At 36.0% G+C, this 21,214-nt stretch overlaps 3 protein-coding genes across 5 annotated transcripts; 1 reads left to right on the top strand and 2 right to left on the bottom strand.

Annotated features, from left to right (window-relative positions):
- Nucleotides 1–9: 9 nt before the first annotated feature.
- On the bottom strand, nucleotides 10–13,610 carry LOC103862062 (cytochrome P450 71B2). 2 transcript variants are annotated; one of them, XM_009139770.3, is made up of 4 exons: nucleotides 13,420–13,610; nucleotides 12,642–12,684; nucleotides 11,682–12,611; nucleotides 10–790 (listed from the first exon to the last, which is right to left on the bottom strand). In XM_009139770.3, the coding sequence occupies exons 3-4, from the start codon at nucleotides 12,606–12,608 to the stop codon at nucleotides 176–178; spliced, it is 1,542 nt and encodes a 513-aa protein (XP_009138018.1). In that variant the 5' UTR covers nucleotides 12,609–12,611; nucleotides 12,642–12,684; nucleotides 13,420–13,610; the 3' UTR covers nucleotides 10–175. The 2 variants fall into 2 exon arrangements, with proteins under 2 accessions (XP_009138018.1, XP_033144959.1); XM_033289068.1 differs by lacking the exons at nucleotides 10–790; nucleotides 12,642–12,684; nucleotides 13,420–13,610 and adding an exon at nucleotides 1,696–5,500 and having other exon boundaries at nucleotides 11,682–11,866.
- Nucleotides 13,611–13,711: 101 nt separating this feature from the next.
- On the top strand, nucleotides 13,712–15,116 carry LOC103862060. The gene is made up of 2 exons (XM_009139769.3): nucleotides 13,712–14,213; nucleotides 14,539–15,116. Exons 1-2 carry the CDS (start codon nucleotides 13,960–13,962, stop codon nucleotides 14,930–14,932), a joined length of 648 nt encoding a protein of 215 aa, XP_009138017.1. The 5' UTR covers nucleotides 13,712–13,959; the 3' UTR covers nucleotides 14,933–15,116.
- Nucleotides 15,117–15,914: 798 nt separating this feature from the next.
- LOC103862059 (coatomer subunit beta-1) lies at nucleotides 15,915–20,425 on the bottom strand. Of its 2 annotated transcripts, none has more exons than XM_033289066.1 (5): nucleotides 17,450–19,495; nucleotides 16,753–17,262; nucleotides 16,584–16,669; nucleotides 16,302–16,507; nucleotides 15,915–16,216 (listed from the first exon to the last, which is right to left on the bottom strand). In XM_033289066.1, the coding sequence occupies exons 1-4, from the start codon at nucleotides 19,493–19,495 to the stop codon at nucleotides 16,303–16,305; spliced, it is 2,847 nt and encodes a 948-aa protein (XP_033144957.1). In that variant the 3' UTR covers nucleotides 15,915–16,216; nucleotide 16,302. The 2 variants fall into 2 exon arrangements, with proteins under 2 accessions (XP_033144957.1, XP_033144958.1); XM_033289067.1 differs by lacking the exon at nucleotides 15,915–16,216 and adding an exon at nucleotides 20,174–20,425 and having other exon boundaries at nucleotides 16,303–16,507; nucleotides 17,450–19,506.
- Nucleotides 20,426–21,214: the final 789 nt, after the last annotated feature.

Raw genomic sequence — 21,214 nt, 5'->3', positions numbered from 1 at the left:
TACTATATATGTTCATAAAAGATGTATGTTATAAGATTGGCCGAATAAGATTTGATGACTTAGGAAAACGAACACATATTATATGTGACGTACATGTATGAATAACTATTGTCATTGTGAAAAACATATGAATACACAAAATGAATACCAGCTTCTTTTGACAGCACAATGCTCATCAATGGTGTAGAACAGGCACAAGTTGAAGAGGTTGTTTCTTGACAATGGTATGATTACCAGCTTCTTTCATATCAATCTCTCCTTCACTAATCATCCCTTCAGGCAATATCCAATCAAAAAAGTAAAGCAAACTCAACAGTCCCAATTCCACAGAAGCAACAGCCATTGGCATTCCGGGACACATCCTTCTACCAGAACCAAACGGTAATAACTCAAAGCTTTGTCCTTTGAAATCTACGCAAGTATTAGCAAACCGTTCAGGGATGAATGCTTCAGGGTCGGTCCACCGACCGGGGTCACGTCCGATGGTCCATACGTTAAGTAGGATTTGTGTTTTTGGAGGAATATCATATCCATTGATCTTGACATGGGACATTGTTTCCCTTGGAAGCAAAAGCGGAAGTGCTGGGTGTAATCTAAATGTTTCCTTGATTATGAGCTTCAAATAATCAACTTTGTTAATGTCTTCCTCAGAGATACTTTCTTTTTTGAGCCCTAGGGTGTTTCGGATCTCTTCTTGTGCCTTTCTCATCACTCTAGGGTTTTTAGCCAGCTCCGTCATTGCCCATATCATGGTTACAGCACCTGTATCTACTCCCGCTATAAATATATCCTGACCAACCAACACACAAATATATGAACACATGTATACAATTAAGCAATTGCATTTGTATGTTAATTTTGTGTTTTTGTTAACTTAAAGAGGGACGTTTTGAAAAAGAACATAGTACTCCTTCTATTTGATGAAACGTGTTATTTAAACATTTCATACCCATTACAAAATGAATAAAATATACCTATGTTTTTATTAATTACATATATTTATTAATAATATTTGAAATAAAATATTAATACAATTAATTCATTTTGTAATTAATATTAAGTTTTAAGTAAATATTAATTAGATTGAAATCTAAAACAATATTTTTATGTAACAAAGAAATGTTAAAATAACATTTATATGAAACATGTATCAATTTTCTATGAAATAGGTTGGCAGAGTGCATAAACGCCTGATGCCCACATGTTATATTACATGTGTTTAATATCTTTATACATAAACCTAAGATCATACATACACAAACATGTGATCAGGACCTAAATAGTTGTAGTATAGTGATGTATAGTGGGAATGCTAGCAGTTTCAATGGAGAATTCCCAAGATGGTATTCTCAACATACAACATATATACGTACATAAGTATATAAGTTTTTAAAATATTTAACTGTGGGTATCTCAAAACTATAAAAACTATATGAAATATCTTAAATTGGATATTTTGGCATAGATATATACATATATACATAAGTATATAATTTTTTTAAATATTTAACTGTGGGTATCTCAAAACTATAAAAACTATATGAAATATTTTAAATGGTGTTATAATTATATTATATATATATTGTTTCATTTGTGTTTCGTATATAAGAGGTGTCTATTTGTTTGATCATGTTACGTAAATAATAGAAAGTAGAAAATAATAATAATCTTAATAAATGAAAAGAAGAAGTAGTATACCAAATAAGAGAGATTGATGTTATTACGTTCGAAAGGGGCATCATAAAATGATCGCAATACAATTCCTTACATAGAAGAGGTTTCGACAAATGTTACTGTGAGTTTTAAATGATATGGGCTCCATATCAACTCTCACACGAAAGTGTTGCTGACTTTCGTAACACTTCCCCTTGGAGATCAGTATCATTAATGTCTCATGTATATCATCTTTTGTTGCCTCATTAAAAACCTTTCTTGGAAAACCCAGTGGAAAAAACCATAGTAAGGTAAAAAGAGTACAACTCAGAAGCTCCCCCTCGAGTAGACGATCGTTACAGGTCTTGTTGATGACGCATTCCAATATTGTAAACATGTTTTCTGAATGTCGTAGTGGATAATGACTTCGTAAAGAGGTCTGCAGCATTGTCACAGGATCGAACATATCTCACTTCAGTTTCTTTACTCTTCTCGAGTTCTTGGGTATATGAGAAGAATTTTGGTGGATTATGTTTGGTTTGGTCACTTTTGATGTATCCTTCCTTTGTTTGAGCAACACATGCTGCATTGTCTTCATATATGATGGTCGGTTTTGAGTCGACGTTGATCCAACTACTTGATAGGATGTGTTTACTTATTGATCTGAGCCAAACACATTCTCTGCTTGCTTCATGGAGAGCGATTATTTCAGCATGGTTCGAGGAAGTGGCTACAAGTGTTTGTTTCTGGGATCGCCATGATATAGCGGTTCCTCCAACCGTGAAAACGTACCCTGTTTGTGATCGAGCTTTATGAGGGTCAGATAAATATCCTGCATCTACAAAACCAACTATTTCTCCGTTAGTATTGTTAGGATAAAATAATCCTAAATCAATCGTTCCTTGGAGATAGCGAAAGACATGTTTGATCCCATTCCAATGTCTTTGCGTAGGGAATGAACTAAATCTTGCCAAAAGATTAACAGCAAACGATATATCAGGTCGAGTACAATTAGCAAGATACATAAGTGCTCCTATTGCACTTAAAGGCACTTCAGGACCAAGTATATCTTCATTTTCTTCGTGTGGTCGAAGGGATCATTTTCGACATTAAGTGATCTGACGACCATAGAAGTACTAAGTGGAGTCGATTTGTCCATGTTGAATCGTTTCAACACTCTTTTGTATATGTAGACTGGTGTACAAATATACCCTTTTGAGAATGCTCAATTTGTAGGCCAAGACAATACTTTGTTTGTCCGAGATTTTTCATCTCAAATTCTCCTTTTAAATAATCAGATGCCTTTTGTATTTCGACTTTAGTCCCAATAATATTTAGGTCATCAATATATACGGCAATGATAACAAATCCAGATGATGTTTTCTTGATGAAAACACATGGGCATATATGATTGTTTACATATCCTTCTTTAGTTAGATGTTCACTGAGATGATTATACCACATGCGTCCAGACTGTTTTAAACCGTATAATAATTTTGCAATTTTATTGCACATAACTCTTTAGGTTTAGAACTTAATGATTAGGGCATTATAAATCCTTCAGGGATTCTCATATAAATATCAGTGTCCAAAGATCCATATAAGTATGCAGTAACAACGTCCATTGGACACATCTCTAGATTTTGATTAGCCGCAAGACTCATCAAAAATCTAAATGTGATTGCATCCATAACAGGAAAATATGTTTCTTCATAATCGATTCCAGGTCTTTGAAAAAATCCTTGAGCTACAAGACAAGCTTTATATCTCATAACCTCGTTTTTCTCATTTCGTTTCCGAACGAAAACCCATTTGTAACCAACTGGCTTCACAGCTTCAGGTGTGATTATAATAGGACCAAATACCTCTCGTTTGTTAAGTAAATCGAGTTCGACTTGTATTGCATCTTTCCATTTTATCCAATCATGTCTCCTTTGACACTCCAAGATAGATTTTGGTTCAGGGTCATCATTCTCTTCATCTGTTTCCTTCGAAACAAAGTATGAGAAAAGATCATCAACACCATTCACTTTGTTTCGATTCCATATTTTTCTATTATGAATGTAGTTAATAGAAATCTCATGATTTTCTTCAGAATCATGATGTTTAACATTGTCATTGACCTCGTTGTTAATCTCTTCCAACTTTTCTTCTATATTGGAAAGATTTTGTTTTTCTGACTCCTTTCGTTTTCTAGGATTCTTATCCTTAGAACCAATAGGTCTACCACGCTTCAAGCGTATTTTAGACTCTCGTGTATTATCTTCTACTCCACGTTCATGTGGCATTTCTACACGAGCAGGAGTATTTGCAGCCGGTATATGGGATTTTGTAACCAATTTGGTGTCTGCAAAAGCATCGGGTAGTTGATTTGCGATGCTTTGTAAATGCATAATCCGACAGACCTCTAATTCCGATTGTTTTGTAGGAGGATCAAGGTGTAGTAAAGATGGTACACACCATTTGATATCCTTTCCTACTTGTTTATTTTCTCCCCCTAGAACTGGGAATACTTTTTCATCAAAGTGGCAATCAGCAAAATGTGCCGTAAATACGTCACCAGTTTGCGGTTCTAGGTATCGTATAATTGATGGAGAGTCACAACCAACATATATCCCTAACCTCCTTTGAGGTCCCATCTTTGTACATTGGGGAGGTGCAATCGGCACATATACAACGCAACCAAAAATTCTTAGATGAGAAATGTTTGGTTCTCGTCCAAAGGCTAACTGTATTGGAGAGTATTTGTGATATGCACTTGATCTTATTCGAATCAATGCTTCTGCATGCAAAATAGCATGTCCCCACACAGAAGTTGGGAGTTTAGATTTCATAATCAATGATCTTGCAATCAGTTGCAGATGTTTAATTAATGATTCGGCCAAACCATTTTGTGTATGAACATGAGCAACATGATGTTCAACATCAATTCCAGTTACCATACAATAATCATTGAATGCTTGGGAGGTAAATTCACCAGCGTTGTCCAGTCTAACTCTCTTTATCGGATAATCAGGAAACTGAGCTCTTAATTTGATTATCTGAGATAAAAATCTCGCAAATGCCATATTTCGAGAGGACAATAGACAAACGTGTGACCATCTACTCGACGCGTTGATCATTACCATAAAATAATAGAATGGTCCACAAGGTGGATGTATAGGTCCACAAATATCGCCTTGAATTCGTTCAAGGAACTTTGGTAACTCTTTATCTATTTTGGTTGGCGATGGTCATATAATCAACTTTCCAAGAGAACACGCAGTACATGTCATTTTATTCCCTTGATAAACTTCTTGGGGTTTCAGTGAATGACCATGTGAGTTCTCGATGATTTTTCGCATCATTGTAGTGCCTGAATGACCAAAACGATCATGCCATAGTGTAAAATCACTAGAATTTTCCTTAATCACTAAATGTGATTCAATGGCACTTATATATGTATGATGTAGACCAGAAGAGAGTTTTGGTAATTTTTCCAATACCTTTTGTTTTCCCGATTTCTCAAGAGTAATATACATATACTTCTTTTCATCCTCAGTTGCAGACTGAGTATCAAATCCTTGAAGATATATGTCTTTAAAACTCAACAAATTCCTTTTAGACTTTGGAGAAAATAGTGCATTATTTATCGAGAATTTTGTCCCGTTGGGTAACGTGAAATGAGCTTTACCAATTCCTTCGATCAAGTCTGCAGGACCCGATATTGTATTAACAGTGATATTTGTCGGTTTTAGTTCAGAAAAATATTTTATGTGCTTCATAATAGTGTGCGTTGTTCCACTATCTGGTATACAAATATCTCTAGCATTGATCTTGGTTGATGTTCCATTTGTAATGTCCATTTCTGAGACAAACAAAAAGAATTAACATAAGATAGTATTATTCATAAAATATTATACATCATTAGCAAACATTAAACACAATAATTATACATAAGAAGGTGAAAAGCACATAATAATTATACATTAATCTTCCACAAACAACAATTATTTATGGTATAATTGTGGGATTTCAAGAGTCACATGATGGGCACTTAGGCTTCCGTGATAGCGGTCTCCTCGAAATCATTCACAAAGTCAGACGCATCAAGGTGCGTTGTACCCTCAGAATGTTCTGCAAAGTTTACTTCCTTTTCTTTTCCTTTGACGGACTCCTTGTATAGAGCGCAAAGGTGTGCAGGGGTACGACATAAACGAGATCAATGTCCCTTAGTACCGCATCTGAAACAAGCTTCTTCTCGCTTCTGGGCGGTATTTCCTTGGTGTTCTTTTCCCTTAGGGGTTTGCTCAGAGCGGACCCACTGGAATGACTTCCTATCTTGTGGATTGTTCTTTCGTCCACGTCCACGGTAGTTTTGACGACCACGACCGCGACCCCGAAAGGCTTTATTTTCCTTGACTGGTTTCTTCGCATCTAATGCGTTTGCTTCAGGAAACGGTTTAGAACCAGTTGGACGAGTCATGTGATTTTTGATCAGAAGCTCGTTGTTCTTTTCTGCTATGAGAAGCGCCACAATCAATTCCGGAAATTTGGTATATCCCCGCAACCTGTACTGTTGTTGTAGGGTGATGTGGTTCTTATGGAATGTGGTGTATGTCTTCTCAAGCATTTGAGATTCGGTGATCGTTTCACCACAATATCTCAATTTGGCCATAATTCCTAACACAACCGAGTTGTAATTCATCACTTTGTCGAAATCTTAAAATCTCAGACTCTGCCATTCATCTCGAGCAAGTGGAAGTGTTATGTCTTTCTGATGATCAAAACGATCTTTCAGAGACTTCCATAGCTCTTTAGAATCTCTCATGTTGGCATAGTCATAAATAATACTTTCATCAAGGTGTCTTCTAAAAAAGATCACCGATTTAGCCTTTTCTTGAGGCGTTGAAGTATTAATCTCTTTAACGGTCTCGGATAGACCAAGAGATTCAAGATGAAGTTCGACATTTGTAACCCATGAAATGTAGTTGGTACCGGTGATGTCTAGGGCGGGGAATTGGAGCTTCTCCATGTTTGCCATTGGAATACTAAAATCAAATAATATATTTTATTAGAATTTCATAATTTAAAATGAACCATTAATATTAATAATACACGCAATTACAAGGAGAAACAATGTATATAAAAGTAAACCGACATTGAGCGTAAATTCTTCAGGAGCAAATTCTCCAATAAAAAGACCGTACATAGAAGCAAAAATTAGAATTGCACATACAACCAAAAATATGTGAATCATCCTTTTTTGTAATGAAAAACCGGAATGGAGCGATTTGAAAATATTTTAGAGAAGATGAAATGTTTTGGATGAAGTAAATGAATAAGAAATGAGTATATTTATAGATAAAAACATTGTTCATAGCCGTTAACTAGCCGTTTAGAAAGTATTTTTTTTTTCAAATTTATATATGACCGTTGGAAGTAAGAACATACGATAAAAATTAATCAAAAACAATCAGTGAGCAATTGTAAAATTTATCAATTTAAACACAGATATAAATATATGTGCCTACTTAAATATATTTAGTTATCTATGGTGATAAAATTATCCGTCAAATTTGAAAGCAAAAATATTAAGGTGATCAAATCTGTAAAATAATAAATTATGATAATGGAGTCAATTATAAAATAGCAAATTAAATGTTTAGGCGGTATACCGGCCATTATGGTGCCTTAAGCAACCACTGTAAAATTAACAATAAAAGACGGGGCGGCAGGGCCGCACTCCGGTAATCGTAAACGCAACAAATAAAAATGGTGGCCCCACTCCGAACATAATAATCAAGAGAAAGAAATTTAATAATAGAGTGATCGTGCTGATAACATGTTATAATTATATTATATATTGTTTCATTTGTGTTTCGTAGATAAGAGGTGTCTATTTGTTTGATCATTTTACGTAAATAATAGAAAGTAGAAAAGAATAATCTATATTATTAAAGCAGAATACTTCTTATGAATCTGCCCCTGAATTTTTCTATTAATTACAAAACATTCCATTCTCTTTTTCAATTATTTTTTCAATTATTTTAAATGTTTTTCGAAAATTAAAAGCCCAACCAATTTGCTACTTACATTTTTAGTTTTAAGCCCATTAAGTCGTTTTAAATCTCATTTTGTACTCAAAGATTTACGGAATCAAATCAAATAAAAAGAAGATCTCCCAACTTGAGAAACACGCAGAAAAAAGTAACTGAATTTTCCAAAAACTAATCTTAAAATATAGAGAGATTCGATTTTAAAAAGAAGACTAGATTTTGACCCGCGCTTTCAAAGCGCGGAACCATTTCTTTTTAAAATTTCATTTAAATTAATAAATATTTGTCGAATTTATATTTTAATAGATTTTTTTATTTGTTTATAGTCAATTTTTATAATATTGTCTTCTTTATTTTTTTAATTATTATTAAAATAAAAATATTTGTCCTATATTATCCTACGTAGATCCTGTTGGTTTGTTCGAATGTGTGGGTTTGAATAGAAAATCGGTGTTGCCTATTTATAATATTGAACGGATTCAAAGCGAGGTGTTAGGTTTTAGGAGAAAGTTGGGGGATCTTCTTTTTAAAATCGAATCTCTCTATATTTTAAGATTAGTTTTTGGAAAATTCAGTTACTTTTTTCTGCGTGTTTCTCAAGTTGGGAGATCTTCTTTTTATTTGATTTGATTCCGTAAATCTTTGAGTACAAAATGAGATTTAAAACGACTTAATGGGCTTAAAACTAAAAATGTAAGTAGCAAATTGGTTGGGCTTTTCATTTTCGAAAAACATTTAAAATAATTGAAAAAATAATTGAAAAAGAGAATGGAATGTTTTGTAATTAATAGAAAAATTCAGGGGCAGATTCATAAGAAGTATTCTGCTTTAATAGTATAGATCCCCCAACTTTCTCCTAAAACCTAACACCTCGCTTTGAATCCGTTCAATATTATAAATAGGCAACACCGATTTTCTATTCAAACCCACACATTCGAACAAACCAACAGGATCTACGTAGGATAATATAGGACAAATATTTTTATTTTAATAATAATTAAAAAAATAAAGAAGACAATATTATAAAAATTGACTATAAACAAATAAAAAAATCTATTAAAATATAAATTCGACAAATATTTATTAATTTAAATGAAATTTTAAAAAGAAATGGTTCCGCGCTTTGAAAGCGCGGGTCAAAATCTAGTAATCTTAATAAATGAGAAGAAGAAGTAGTATACCAAATAAGAGAGATTGATGTTAGAGAATATTACACCCAAAGGCAGTTTTAAGTTTTTATTAACATAATAGAGCAGTTTCTTCTACCAACACACTTTCTCCTAACAGCTTCCCTTTAACCAAACAATCTAGTTACATTGAAACTAAACAGCTGTGTAACTAAACAAGCATTTTAGCGGGAATAAACACACACCACACATCCTTATTTCCAATCGACGCTCCACATTAAATCTGATATTTTTGACAAGATTGATATCTGTCTCTCTCCCCAGCCTTTGGATTTACTTTATACTTTATATTCCAACGGCCCAGATTAAATTATGCTATAAAATCCTTCTTCATCTTTGATATTCACTTTTTTCTTGTTTGGATTTTCTCCAAATCAAATGTTAAGCATTTTCTACCTCCATCTCCATCGAATTACTACTGCTAATACTCTAGCATGTTCTCAAAACCCACGTAATGATAACTCCTTAACAAATAGGTTGCTGTAATCTAATTTTTTTTTATGTTTCTATTTGCAGATCCGCCATGGCAGGTCACTACATGGTTATTCCTGGAGAATGGACCTCCACTGACTCCCTCTGGAATTTTGCAATTGATAAAAAAAGATGTCAAGGATTGTACCAGTTCGTCCCAACATGAGCTTGCTTGAATTACAAAACAATGTCACGAAGAATTTCTTCACCTTCACCGATCCGCCCCCTTCAGCTGTCTTGAGCTATTGGTCTCCTAATACTAAAGAGCTTGCTACCGGACTCACAACACCACCGGTTATCTCACAAATGATGGGGCTGTCAAGTTAGTGTGTACATCTATTAAAATAAACTTGAAAGCCTAAAACGTGTGTACATCTAGTTAAACCAAATCATATGTACACCAATATGTGTACGTACACTAGTCTTCGGTCCCTGATTTATAATGTACACATATCATTCTACATATACACGGTACATAATAATATGCATATGTACACAAGTAAACATGTACACATGTACATATCATATGTGTACATGTGTACGTTATGAAGCATTGTATGCAACCATGTGTGTACGTAAAAAATCAGGGGGTATATATGTACACAAATCATATGTATCTTCCAACAGTTCAAATATACAAATCATTGCTTATTCACATTATAGTTTTTTTTCATTTAATCTCTCAAGACGTATATTTCAATTTTTTCACTAATTATATCATAATGTACATAATGATACTAAACCCAGCAAATCTCTAATGTGTTTTTATCTATCAAACAAAATGTACACATGAACACAAATCATTTGTACACCCTTGTGTTTTCATTTGTACACCCTTGTGTTCTTCACCACCACCACCCTTGTGTTTTCTTTTGTTGGTCTTTGCTTTCTCGTTATACACAAAGAGTGGATCCACTGCATCACTCCCACCCTAGTAGCCTTCGTAATCTCTATCATTGTAATGTCCTTCCTTCAACAAATTAAGCATGTAATAGACATTTTTATCAAAATTTTCTTCATCCCAAACACCTCACCTTTCCTCGTTGCCCCATCAATGATTTGACAAGCAGCTGCAAGAAAAAAAAACAGTATCACATACAAGTACTTGTACACATGCGTACACCACTATCAGAGTTTACGTGTACACAACTTTTGTTACGTACACATGTACGCTATTGTTTTTGTACACTTATACGCTTAACATCCTATGTACACGGACACACATGAGAAGTAAGCTTACCTCAAAATCGTGTTCTGCCTTTTGTACGTCCGCCACATTCAGTCTAAAACAGGAATTTTGAAGAGATGTCCAAATCATGAACCCATCAGCTTCGTCATCCCCGGTGTGCCGTTCAGCACATCTCCGATTTGGGTTTCGTCAAGCACGTCCGTAGCCCATAATACACGATCTACGGCTAAGTACACATTCACCCTCTCGCACGGAAACCGGTCGGTAGCAAATAGCCTCTCTGGTGGTCTTTCGCGCACATCCTCAACCTCCACCACCTCTGTGATGATACTAACAATTAGAGACCAAATATGCAAAAGGACATATCACCAAAAAAGGGGAACTAACCGTCGGCCTCGTCTTTCCCACGCCGGGCTCCATCTTAGCGACATCTTCTCCGCACAGTCTTCTTCTCTGAGCCTTCACTATTAAGAAACCGCCGTCTTCACCATCTTATTTCGAAATCATGCCTTCATTGCTATCGTTTTCTCCGTCGTCTCTCAGATTTCTCTTTCTCACCTCGGTAAAAGCAACAAAAAGTAAGAATATAAATTTTTTATGTCCAGTTAATTAACACAATCTCTAAAGTTGTAGGGGCCCACTCCGAATTTTAAATTTCAAAAGCGTAACCAGAAATAAAAAAAACACATTTACCAAACTACCCTATCAGTTACACTTTATCAAGGGCAAGTTAAGACTTTTCACACATAAACTACCTCAGTAGCCACAACTGTCTTATTGTGTAATTAAAACATGGAAACTGCCCTGCAGTGTTAATAACTCTTGATGTTATTACGTTCGAAAGGGGCATCATAAAATGATCGCAATACAATTCCTTATATAGAAGAGGTTTCGACAAATGTTACTGTGAGTTTTAAATGATATGGGCTCCATATCAACTCTCACACGAAAGTGTTGCTGACTTTCGTAACAAATGGGATATTTTGACATAGATATACTTAATATACTATTTTCTATTTTACTATATTTTGAGAACTTGTGTTGAAACTCCTCACTAGAGGTGCTCTTACTACCCAAAAGTCACATGGGACTAAATATACATTCCTAAGTTAGATAAATATGAAGCAAGATTTGAGGTTTTACCGTGATGACTCCCTTGATATTATCAATGCTGAGCTTGAGATAATCTTTGTCTCCTTGTTTGTCCATCATACCTAACAAGAGTGCAGCAATATCCGCCTGAGAATCCATAGCTTTCTTTCCTGCATGAGCTTCATGTTTCAAGTGATCATCAATTACATGCTGGTAAAAAGCATCAAGCTCTTCAAACACTTTGTTTATCCTATTGTGTCCTCCAAACAACCAATCTAGGAATCTCCCAAGTCCACCACAGGGGAACAGATCAGAGCAAGTGAAACCACCAAGAACTAACACTAACTCATTCAAAAGTTCTTCGAGTCTGCCTTTACCAATAAAGAAACCACTCTCGTTGAAGTTCTGTCCTAAGGCTACTCTACAGATGATACTTGCGGTTAAAGAGAAAAAGGTATTGTTTAGATCCACAGGAGACTGTTGCAAAGCAGATTCCGACACTTTCTTCACCATAAGTCCAACCTCTTCCTCTCTGATCTTCCTAAATGATCGAACCTTCTTAAGGCTGAAAAGCTCGATAACAACGAGCTTACGCATCTCTCTCCAATACTCGCCGTACTGGGCAAGGCCAATGTCTTTAAAACCGTAAGAGAGTTTCCCAGTGGCGACCGTTTTTGGTCGGCTGCAGCATACAAGGTCGTGGAGTTTAAGAACTTGTTCAGCTGCTTCACTCGAGGAGATGACAACTGTTGGAACAGAGCCGAGGTGAAGAAGCACTACCGGTCCGTACTTGATGGAGAGATGATGAATGCATCGGTGAGGCAATCCTGCGAGTTGGTGCAAGTTCCCGATGATCGGAAGACGTGGAGGATTCGGAGGTAGATTACTACATCTCTTATTTTCTTTAATCTTTCTCAAGAAAAAGACAAAAGAAACAAGCAATAAAACGCATGAGAAACAGAGAAAAAAGATAGCCATTGCCTTCAGTTCTTGGAGTGATGATGACCTTAATTAAGCTCAGGTCTTGTATATATCAATTATTGTATGCAAGATAATAAGTGAACCATGTTCATGACGTTAACTTTAGTGGTTCTGTGGATCTAGTTAAAGCTCTTCCTTTTTAAAAAAATTAGTCAATATAAAATTATAAATGTATAAACAATTTCTCTAAATAGACTATTTTCAAGTTTTGATCACAAAAATGGACCATAAGGAGAGAAATTACCAAAATGTTTCATTTAATAGGTAAAATGATCATAATACCCTAGATACATAAAAAATAAAATTAAAATTAAAAATTTTTAAAAATAATAAAAAATATTTTTTATAGTTTTAGATTGTATGTTTTAAATTCGAACTTTTTATAATTTTTTTATAAAAAAAAATTCGAATTTTTTTTATTTTTTTCAAATTTTCTTTTTGTAATTCGAAAATACTTTTTAAAACTCTTTTTAAAATTTTTATTTTCAAAATTTTAATATTTATTTTTATTTTATAAAATTTTAAATTTCAATCTCAAATCTCCACCCCTTAACTCTAAACCATAAGATTCGTATTAGTTAATTCTAAAGGTATAAGTGTATATTTATCTCTTTAATAAAATATTTTAGTCATTTTGATTTTTAGAGTGTATATTTGTGACACAAACTTTTTTAGCGATATACTAGGATATTTTCATAAATGTATTAAAATTAAAATTGTAAGAAGGTAGGTAGTTGTGTTAATTGAATTCCGTGTATATTTAATCAGTAATACAATAAGTAATCCAATTTGTTAAAAGCTTATCTGGTTTCACTGACAGAAATTCATTACAAAACTGAAAAAATATAAAAAAAACAGCAATGAGAAATGGATAAGGTAACAGTTGTTGGTGTTATAACGACCACCGAACTCAACAGCATCGGATATAACGGAGACAGTAGCTCCGAAACGTCCGGGTATATGGTCCGATAGCTACCCAATCCATTCCCACCACGTCATCGTTAACGTGTCCGAACGTCAAATCCATCCCCGGGGGTAACTATTTTTAGACCATGTGCGCGTATACACAGAGAGACTCAAATACTGTCAGTCATAAACGTATATATATATACGTATTCGTATCTTCTATTTTTTTTAAAAAATAAAACAAACAGTTTCTTATACGGAAACTTGATATATATACTTTGTTTTATCTTTTGTTCTCATCTTCTCCGATCGGTGGATTCTCTTTCTTTCTCTCTCTCTGGCGATTAGTTTTAGCCTAGTGGAGCTCTTAACTTGCGCGCATCGCCGGTTGATGATAGCGCACGAGAAGGCTAAAAGAACTTGAGAAATCGCGGCGTCTGCCATGGAGTTTCTGGCAGGTGTGCCAGCGCAGGAGAAGGCTGCACCGGAGGCTCTGTTCTTGACGGAGGAATCTAGCCGTGGTGGGAGGTTAAGGAGATGTGTTAAGTCTCCGCCGGAGAGTTCGTCATCGGTTGGGGTGACAGGAGAAAGCAGCGAAAGCGAGGAAGAAGAAGAAGAAGAAGACGGCACCGTTTCGTCACAAGGAAGATGGCTGGATTCGTCCAGTTCCTCTCTGGAAGATTCTCTTCCGATTAAGTACGTTTCTTTAAAAGGATCATCCTTTAAATTTCAGATTTTTTTTTATTTTTTTTAAAGAGATGATTAAATGATTCTTTGATCTTCGCCTGAATATATTCGATTCAAATTCAGTAAAAAATATATAAAAAGCCATTATGATAGCTACTACTCTGTTTGATCACTTTGTTTTATCATTTATCCCTGAACTACCGGTCTTGTCTTGATATTGTTATTTTCTCAAGCTTAATCATAGAATTCAAACATTATGGATGTTGTTATTACATGGTCGGAGATGAAGTGTTGAATTTGTCTGATTGTTTGGTTTTGTTTTGTTTTTTTCAAGGAGAGGATTATCAAATCACTACATAGGGAAATCGAAGTCATTTGGAAATCTAATGGGAATGGAAGTGAGCAACACCAAGGATTTGGAGAAAGTGGAGAGTCCATTGAACAAGAGAAGGAGATTGCTTATTGCTAACAAGCTAAGGAGAAGATCTTTATCGTCATCTTTCAGCTTCTACCCTAAGACTAATCTTAATTCTATGCCTTTACTTGCGTTGCAAGAATCTGATGAAGATGATCACAAATACAATAACGATGATGATGATGATGACAGTAGTGATGAGGAAATTAATAAGCTGCAAGATAAGAGGATGAAGATGACGAATAACAGAGATTTTATGGTTCAAACTCAGAGCTGTTTTTGCTTATCTAGTTTTCCAGATGATGATCGATAAAATCTATTTCTATTACCCACTTGTGTTCTGTTATTTTTTTATTCTAGCGTAGAGGAAGTTACGTTGGCAATAAGTGATTTGATAGATTGAGTAAAGAATATAACTAATGGTTTAGTCGTTTAGATGATCATACTTTTGTTGAAGTTTAAACGATAGCGAGTTTGATTATTATTTGTATATTTGATTTGATCTCCACTAATTAAACAATATTATCATACTTATTGTCCGTAATCTTTGTGAATATCCTCCCATTATTTGACCCGAAAAAATATTTTTTAACAAACTTTGGTTAGGTCAGATCAGGTTAGGTGAAATGTGAACTAAGGTCTATAAGGATAAGGTTTCTCGTGTAATTTGATGAAACACGTTGCATTGCATGAGCCATGTTGCTCCAACTACTTAAAAACTGATATTCATAAAAAAGATTCAAGATTCTCGGCATATTCTTTCATCATTTCTTCTGGCACCAATTGTTGAGTATGCTTTCACTTAAAGCTTAGCTAAATTAAACGAGGCATTCATGATTTTAAAACATATAAACTGATTTTAGAATCATTCTCGTTCTAACTACCACTGGTCCTGCTCCTGCCTCTTTCTTCGCTTTTTGGCCAACAAAAGTGGTCCTGCTTTTGTTTTCTTTTTGATTGTATCTCTAAACACCTCTTATAGCAGTTACTTCAGAATATATTGCATATAAACAAAATGAACGAAGCGGATAAGTATTGAAATGTTACTAACTTTGGATAACATGCTGAAAAATGGACTTTATAAATGTATACTAACTTAGACGTTATTATTCTTCCAAATAAAAAATTTCACAAGCAATAGAAAGGCATTCAGGTAGGTAATCAAGATTGTATATTTTCTTTTAATTTGGTCCTTATTAAAACATTTCTATGGACAATACTAAAATCATTTCTTTTACTTGCGAGCTTTATAAAATTGAACAAAAACCATGAAAATTCGAGACATACAATCGATAAAGCATTTTATGAAAATCATTATAGTTTTAATCTCCCCAACAAACGACATCATAGAAAGAAAAAAGTATCACAAATAAAAACAAAATCTTCAGGTACTAATAAAAAGAAAAAAAACACAGCCGCATGAGGAAGAATCCATCGGTACCATACTGGAAACTATAAACCGGTTAAGAAATGATAACAGTTTGGTCTTTACATATACTTAAACGCCTCCCTCTCTCCATATAGTAAACAGACTCGACCAACAAAACGATTTGCTAAAAGAGAAACGAACGTTACCTTCTGCGCCACCATCCCAAGCCTGTAATAATGAATTGGTATGGTACCCCGGTTAAGGAGTGTGAATATTCAATAAGAAGAGGAAAATAGAAGATGTAATAGCTAACCTCAGCTACTACCCTTTTGTTTGAGGGTGATCTTGTCCCCAAGACTTAGAGCAATCCCTTGCGTCTTGCTCCTTATCCTTATGTACCCACTCAATGCTCCATCAGTTTGCTTCTCGATACTCACATTCACAAGAGCATCCTCACCAAACACACTCTTTGCATATAAGTTTGCTGCAAGGAAACCACATTCTCCTTCTATTGCAGATCTGCAGATAGAAAAGTTCCATCCATCAGTAAAAAGAGTTTCGGTCTATAAGAGAAGAAATAAAAATCTGAACTTACGGGGCAGTGAGACACTTCATGTTTGTGGATTTGATAATGTGGTCGAGGAACTCTCTTTCGTTCTGAATCGTGGTGTTCACAGCAACCTGACATGAAGACCACAACGGTAATGGTTAATACCAAACTCAAACAAATTAACAAAGAAGTGTAAAAGGTTTCGGTGAATTACCTTGTTCTCCCATTCAAACTCTGCCCACATGGTTCTGAAAGCAGCCTCTGAGCAAACAGCAGGGGAGATATAGTCCATGATATCAATGTGAATGTCGTTGAGAACCACGACGTTTCGCTCCATTACATTTGATGTCTCATAGACGATGTTCCCGAATATGACTCCGGTTTCTGTGGACGAGACCTTGATGTTTGCTTTTATCTGCATGCTCGTTTCTGGTGCAAGACTATAGTTTTGAGGACGCTCAACAAGCTTCAGATCACCCATGGTTGCTAACTCCAAGCACATATTCTGAAGGGTTTCCTTTGTACGGTTGATAACGGTAACTTCGAGTGCGATGTCATAGTGATGGACTGTCACATATGCTTCGGCATAGACTGGATCACTGAATCCTGTGAGTTGAAGAATGCGGTTGAGTTTGTTCGCGTCGTTCTCGTCCTTGGTGAATTCTCCAGTTGCACGCTTTAGGTCATCTTGTACCTGGTCTTCCAACTCAAGTTGACTCATTCCCTGAAAGAAACGTATCATCAGTAATTTGATATACAGGCCGAACTAAAAATAACATACAACCAACCACTAACAACTTAGCTTTCCATCTTTCAAGATGAGAAAATGAAAAACTGAACAGATTGCCAAGGAATTCATAACAAAAGAAAATCAATGAAGGAAGCGATGATTTAGATAGTAATACTGTTACCTTTCGGCTCTTTAGATGGAAGAAGTCAATGAGATCATCAGGTTGAGCATTAGTTGTTTGGGTCTTTGCCTTTAGCTCCGCCATCTCTGTTAGCTGCTTTTCAGAAATCATCTTGACAAAACTCTGGCGGCAGGATTCCAGCCATATCTTTTTCATCTCTTCATTTCTATGGCAAAGCAATTTTATGCACAAGACAATCCTCTCGTACGAATCATTATCAATAGGGTGTGGAGAAGCCGGAGATTGACCAAGTTGCAGCATAGAAACCATGATCAGCAAAGCCTGTGTGACTGTCTTGTTCACTTCAGTTTTAGATGGCTGAACCTCTTCCAGTCTAAGAACAAGTTTAGTCAGTGTGCAAGCAACCACTGCTCCTAGGAAAAAGTCACCAGTTAGAAGCAGTGTTCTGAGATTTCCAGAAGTCACTGATCCTTGAACGACTGCTGGTGTTGAGAATGTGGTCTCAGAGGCCGCGCTTTGGGTAGCATAAGTACCATCAGCAAGAATCACAGGTTTTCTAGAGGACACCATGGCCGAAGAGGTTGGCTGAATCTTCTTTGAGGTCTCAGTTGGCTCAGATTCCTCAGAAATAGAATAAAATGGCAACTCACCAAGACATTGTTTAATGGTTGCAATGCCACTCTCAACTTCCGAAAGTGATAGGCAATACTCCCCAATAATCCAAAGTGCACAAGGGCAGACCTTTCCAGCCCGGATTTGATAGAAGGTGTCCAACAACCTGGTTATGATTGACACTCTTAACTTGGGATTTGTTTCTATTATCTCTCTAACAAAAGCAACCACGTCAAGTGCTGAAGCCACGTTGCTATCTCCCAGGAAATCCATAAGAAGATGGACCACTGTGCTTGCAACTTCAGGAAACTTAACCGCACAAGCATGGATTGCTTGAATAAGCATCTGTCTGTACTCTCCATTCTTCTCAAGCTCTCCACTCTGTGTCTTCACAACTTCTTTCTTTAACATCTGAACGACCTCATTGATATTATGATGAGTAATCAAATCAAGGGCAATGTCAAGTGTCTTCTTGCGAATATCAAGGTTCGGGCTTGAGAGTGCTCTGAGCACATCAATTATCAACTCAACCATGATATCTCTGTGCAATGACTTAAGCTCACTCAACCGATCGAGCAAAATAAGCTTCACATTGTTGTCACTCTGAGAAAGAAGAAGCTGACAGTAGGTGTTGGCAGCAGCCCTAATAGCAGTAGGGGCAGATGAGAGAGAAACAAGCGTCCCAGCACATTCATAGATAACTGCGGAGGAAGTGGCACTTAACAGAGAAATAATAATCTTAATATACTTCCCCTTCTCAGCTGGTTTAGTCTTGCACACACTTCGAATCAACTCCAGCACCACCATCTGAAGCGATTCATTCCAGTCTGAAACCTTGTCAACATTGCTCAGAAGGTAATTCACTGCTCGTTCTTCAGCACAGGTAAAGAGCATCAGAAATGCATTTCTCTTGGCAGACGGATCTTGTTCTGTTGACAGAGCTTTCTCGATCATTTCAGGTGCGTCCACGAAGAGCTGATCGCCATTTGGGAGCTTATATATCGACATGATGGCCAGAATTGCATTCCTACGAACAAATGGATGGCGGTGCTCCAGATTTTGCAACACTGACGGAGTCAAAGGCTCGACTATCTCAGTCTCCTTCAACCGGCAGAGAAACCTCAGCGTCACTCCACGAATGTACTCATTAGGATGCTGAAGGTTGTTCCGAAGATTCTGGCAAATCAAAATCATTTCAGGCAGCACCTTCCCCCTAGAATCCGTTTTCTCAATCAGCTCCAGGTACAGCAGGAGAAGCTTTTGGATCGTGTGGTCTTCAGAAGGGAGCACATATCTGATAATAGTTATGAAAAGCTGCGGAATGGTTTCGCCATTCAGCAGAAGCATAACCGCCTTCTTCATGGCATCAACTTTTGCTTCAACATCATTGCCCTCAAGAGCTTCTTTAATCTCCTTGGCAACCGCTGGCGTCCCTTTGTCATAGTGCACAAGCAAGGTACAAGATTTGTCCATCTTTTCCGGTGCTGCGTCAAAACGTAAATGAAGAAAACTTATGAGCTCAAATGAAAGAAAAAATACCACTGTTACATGAGAAAATAGAGTGAACAGGAACCAAACATCAGACTTTCACATCCTCATGATTAATTAAAGGCAGAACGAGGTACATATCACATAGTAACAAACAAGATAAGCATAATGTTGATATTTTCCACAAGAACCTTATTAGATTCGTCATCACAGCTCAAGTACAACAGCAATAATCTTTACCACTCTACATAAATTTCCATACAATGAATAAAGAATCTCCGTATTTTAAAATTCAGTTTTTCTTTAAAAAATAAAATGGCTAAGATCAACATCAATGTCCAATCAGGAAAAGATAGATACATAACATAGACCGAAATTAAAATCCTCAGATCTAGCCATTAACATCACTTTGCCACAACTACGATCAAATCGATTTCAAACAATAAAAGAGCCTCGGATCAAAAAAATTCATCTCTCTATGCTTTAGGCTCCTCAGATTTGAAAAGCAGCAATCGGATCTACATAGTTCGCAGTCTCACACAGCTGCGTAAACAAGTGAATCGGATTCCTAACGGGATCGGATCTAGATCAAAACAAAGGACGCCGCAGAAAATCGAATCGATCTCTAAAAATATCTGAAACATGAGTAACAGAGAAACGAACCTCAAGGTAGGAGATCCAGAGAGAGAGAGAGAGAGAGAGAGAGAGAGAGAGGAGGAGGAGATCCACGGATTTGCGAAAGCTTTGGATTCAAGAGAGATTTGGATCTCAGGGAAACAAACTTATTAGTCGCTGCACATAGTGAGGGGATACAAATGGTGTGTGTGTGTTTGTTTACTCGTCTAAATCTGTTCCTTTTTTATTGTGTTTGTTTCAACGAAGAACGGAGAGAACGAGTCAACTTCAGAGGCCCAAATATTTATTCGTGAAAAGCCCAGTCCATACGTTTCTATTGGTTTTCAAAATAAACCCAATATAAAGTGAGCGTAATAATCATTTGAATTACTGGTTAAGGAGTTTAGGATCCGGATCCGGATCGGCTTCGGGTATTTAGGATGTGAAAAGGACATGACATACCTAACTCTAAGCCTCGACGTTTGGGTACCTGTTGGCATTCGAATCAGGTTTTTCGGATTTCGGTTCCCTTTTATAACACGTCCTAGGTCTCATTCTAGTAAATTTGCAAGTACGGATCGGGTTCGGATATAACACATCGGGTTCGGATCAGTTTTGTATCACATCATAGAATCCATAAAGTAATCATATATCATTCGGATTCGGGTTATATCGGATCAGTTCGGATATAACCGAAATAAAATCTAAAATTTAAAAGTAAAACATAAGAAATATATATTTATTTATATTGTTTTAAGTATTTTAGGTAGTTATTTAATTTTTAAATACTTATTTTTAGATAGCATATCAAAATAAATATGAAATTGAATATTTGAAGTATTTATTCATGTTTTATATAATTATACTGTATATTATTTGGACATTCGGATCGGTTTCTTCAGATATCTTTTCGGATTTTTTGGTTTTTCGGGTTATCCATTCGGGTTCGGTTAATAACATTTCGGGTTAGGATATGTTTTGTACCACCTTACAAGACCCATTCTGATATATTTTACATTTCGGACCGGGTACGGATCGAGTTTTTCGGTTCGGGTTTGGTTCAGATTTCGGGTTACGGATATTATTCCC

This window comes from Brassica rapa, chromosome A03 (assembly GCF_000309985.2).
Source record: "Brassica rapa cultivar Chiifu-401-42 chromosome A03, CAAS_Brap_v3.01, whole genome shotgun sequence".
NCBI classification, from domain to species: domain Eukaryota; kingdom Viridiplantae; phylum Streptophyta; class Magnoliopsida; order Brassicales; family Brassicaceae; genus Brassica; species Brassica rapa.
The sequence above is the reverse complement of the archived record's forward strand: the minus strand, read 5'-3'. Positions and strand labels throughout refer to the sequence as shown.

Excerpts from the sequence above, each read along its gene's own strand:
- LOC103862062 (XM_033289068.1), bottom strand. The coding sequence starts at position 4,781 with ATGGTAATGATCAACGCGTCGAGTAGATGGTCACACGTTTGTCTATTG.
- LOC103862060 (XM_009139769.3), top strand. The coding sequence starts at position 13,960 with ATGGAGTTTCTGGCAGGTGTGCCAGCGCAGGAGAAGGCTGCACCGGAG. Across the intron at positions 14,214-14,538 it reads GAAGATTCTCTTCCGATTAA|GAGAGGATTATCAAATCACT; the intron begins GTACGTTTCTTT and ends GTTTTTTTCAAG.
- LOC103862059 (XM_033289067.1), bottom strand. The coding sequence starts at position 19,495 with ATGGACAAATCTTGTACCTTGCTTGTGCACTATGACAAAGGGACGCCA. Across the intron at positions 17,263-17,449 it reads TCCATCTAAAGAGCCGAAAG|GGAATGAGTCAACTTGAGTT; the intron begins GTAACAGTATTA and ends CGTTTCTTTCAG. Across the intron at positions 16,670-16,752 it reads AGTTTGAATGGGAGAACAAG|GTTGCTGTGAACACCACGAT; the intron begins GTAATTCACCGA and ends TCTTCATGTCAG.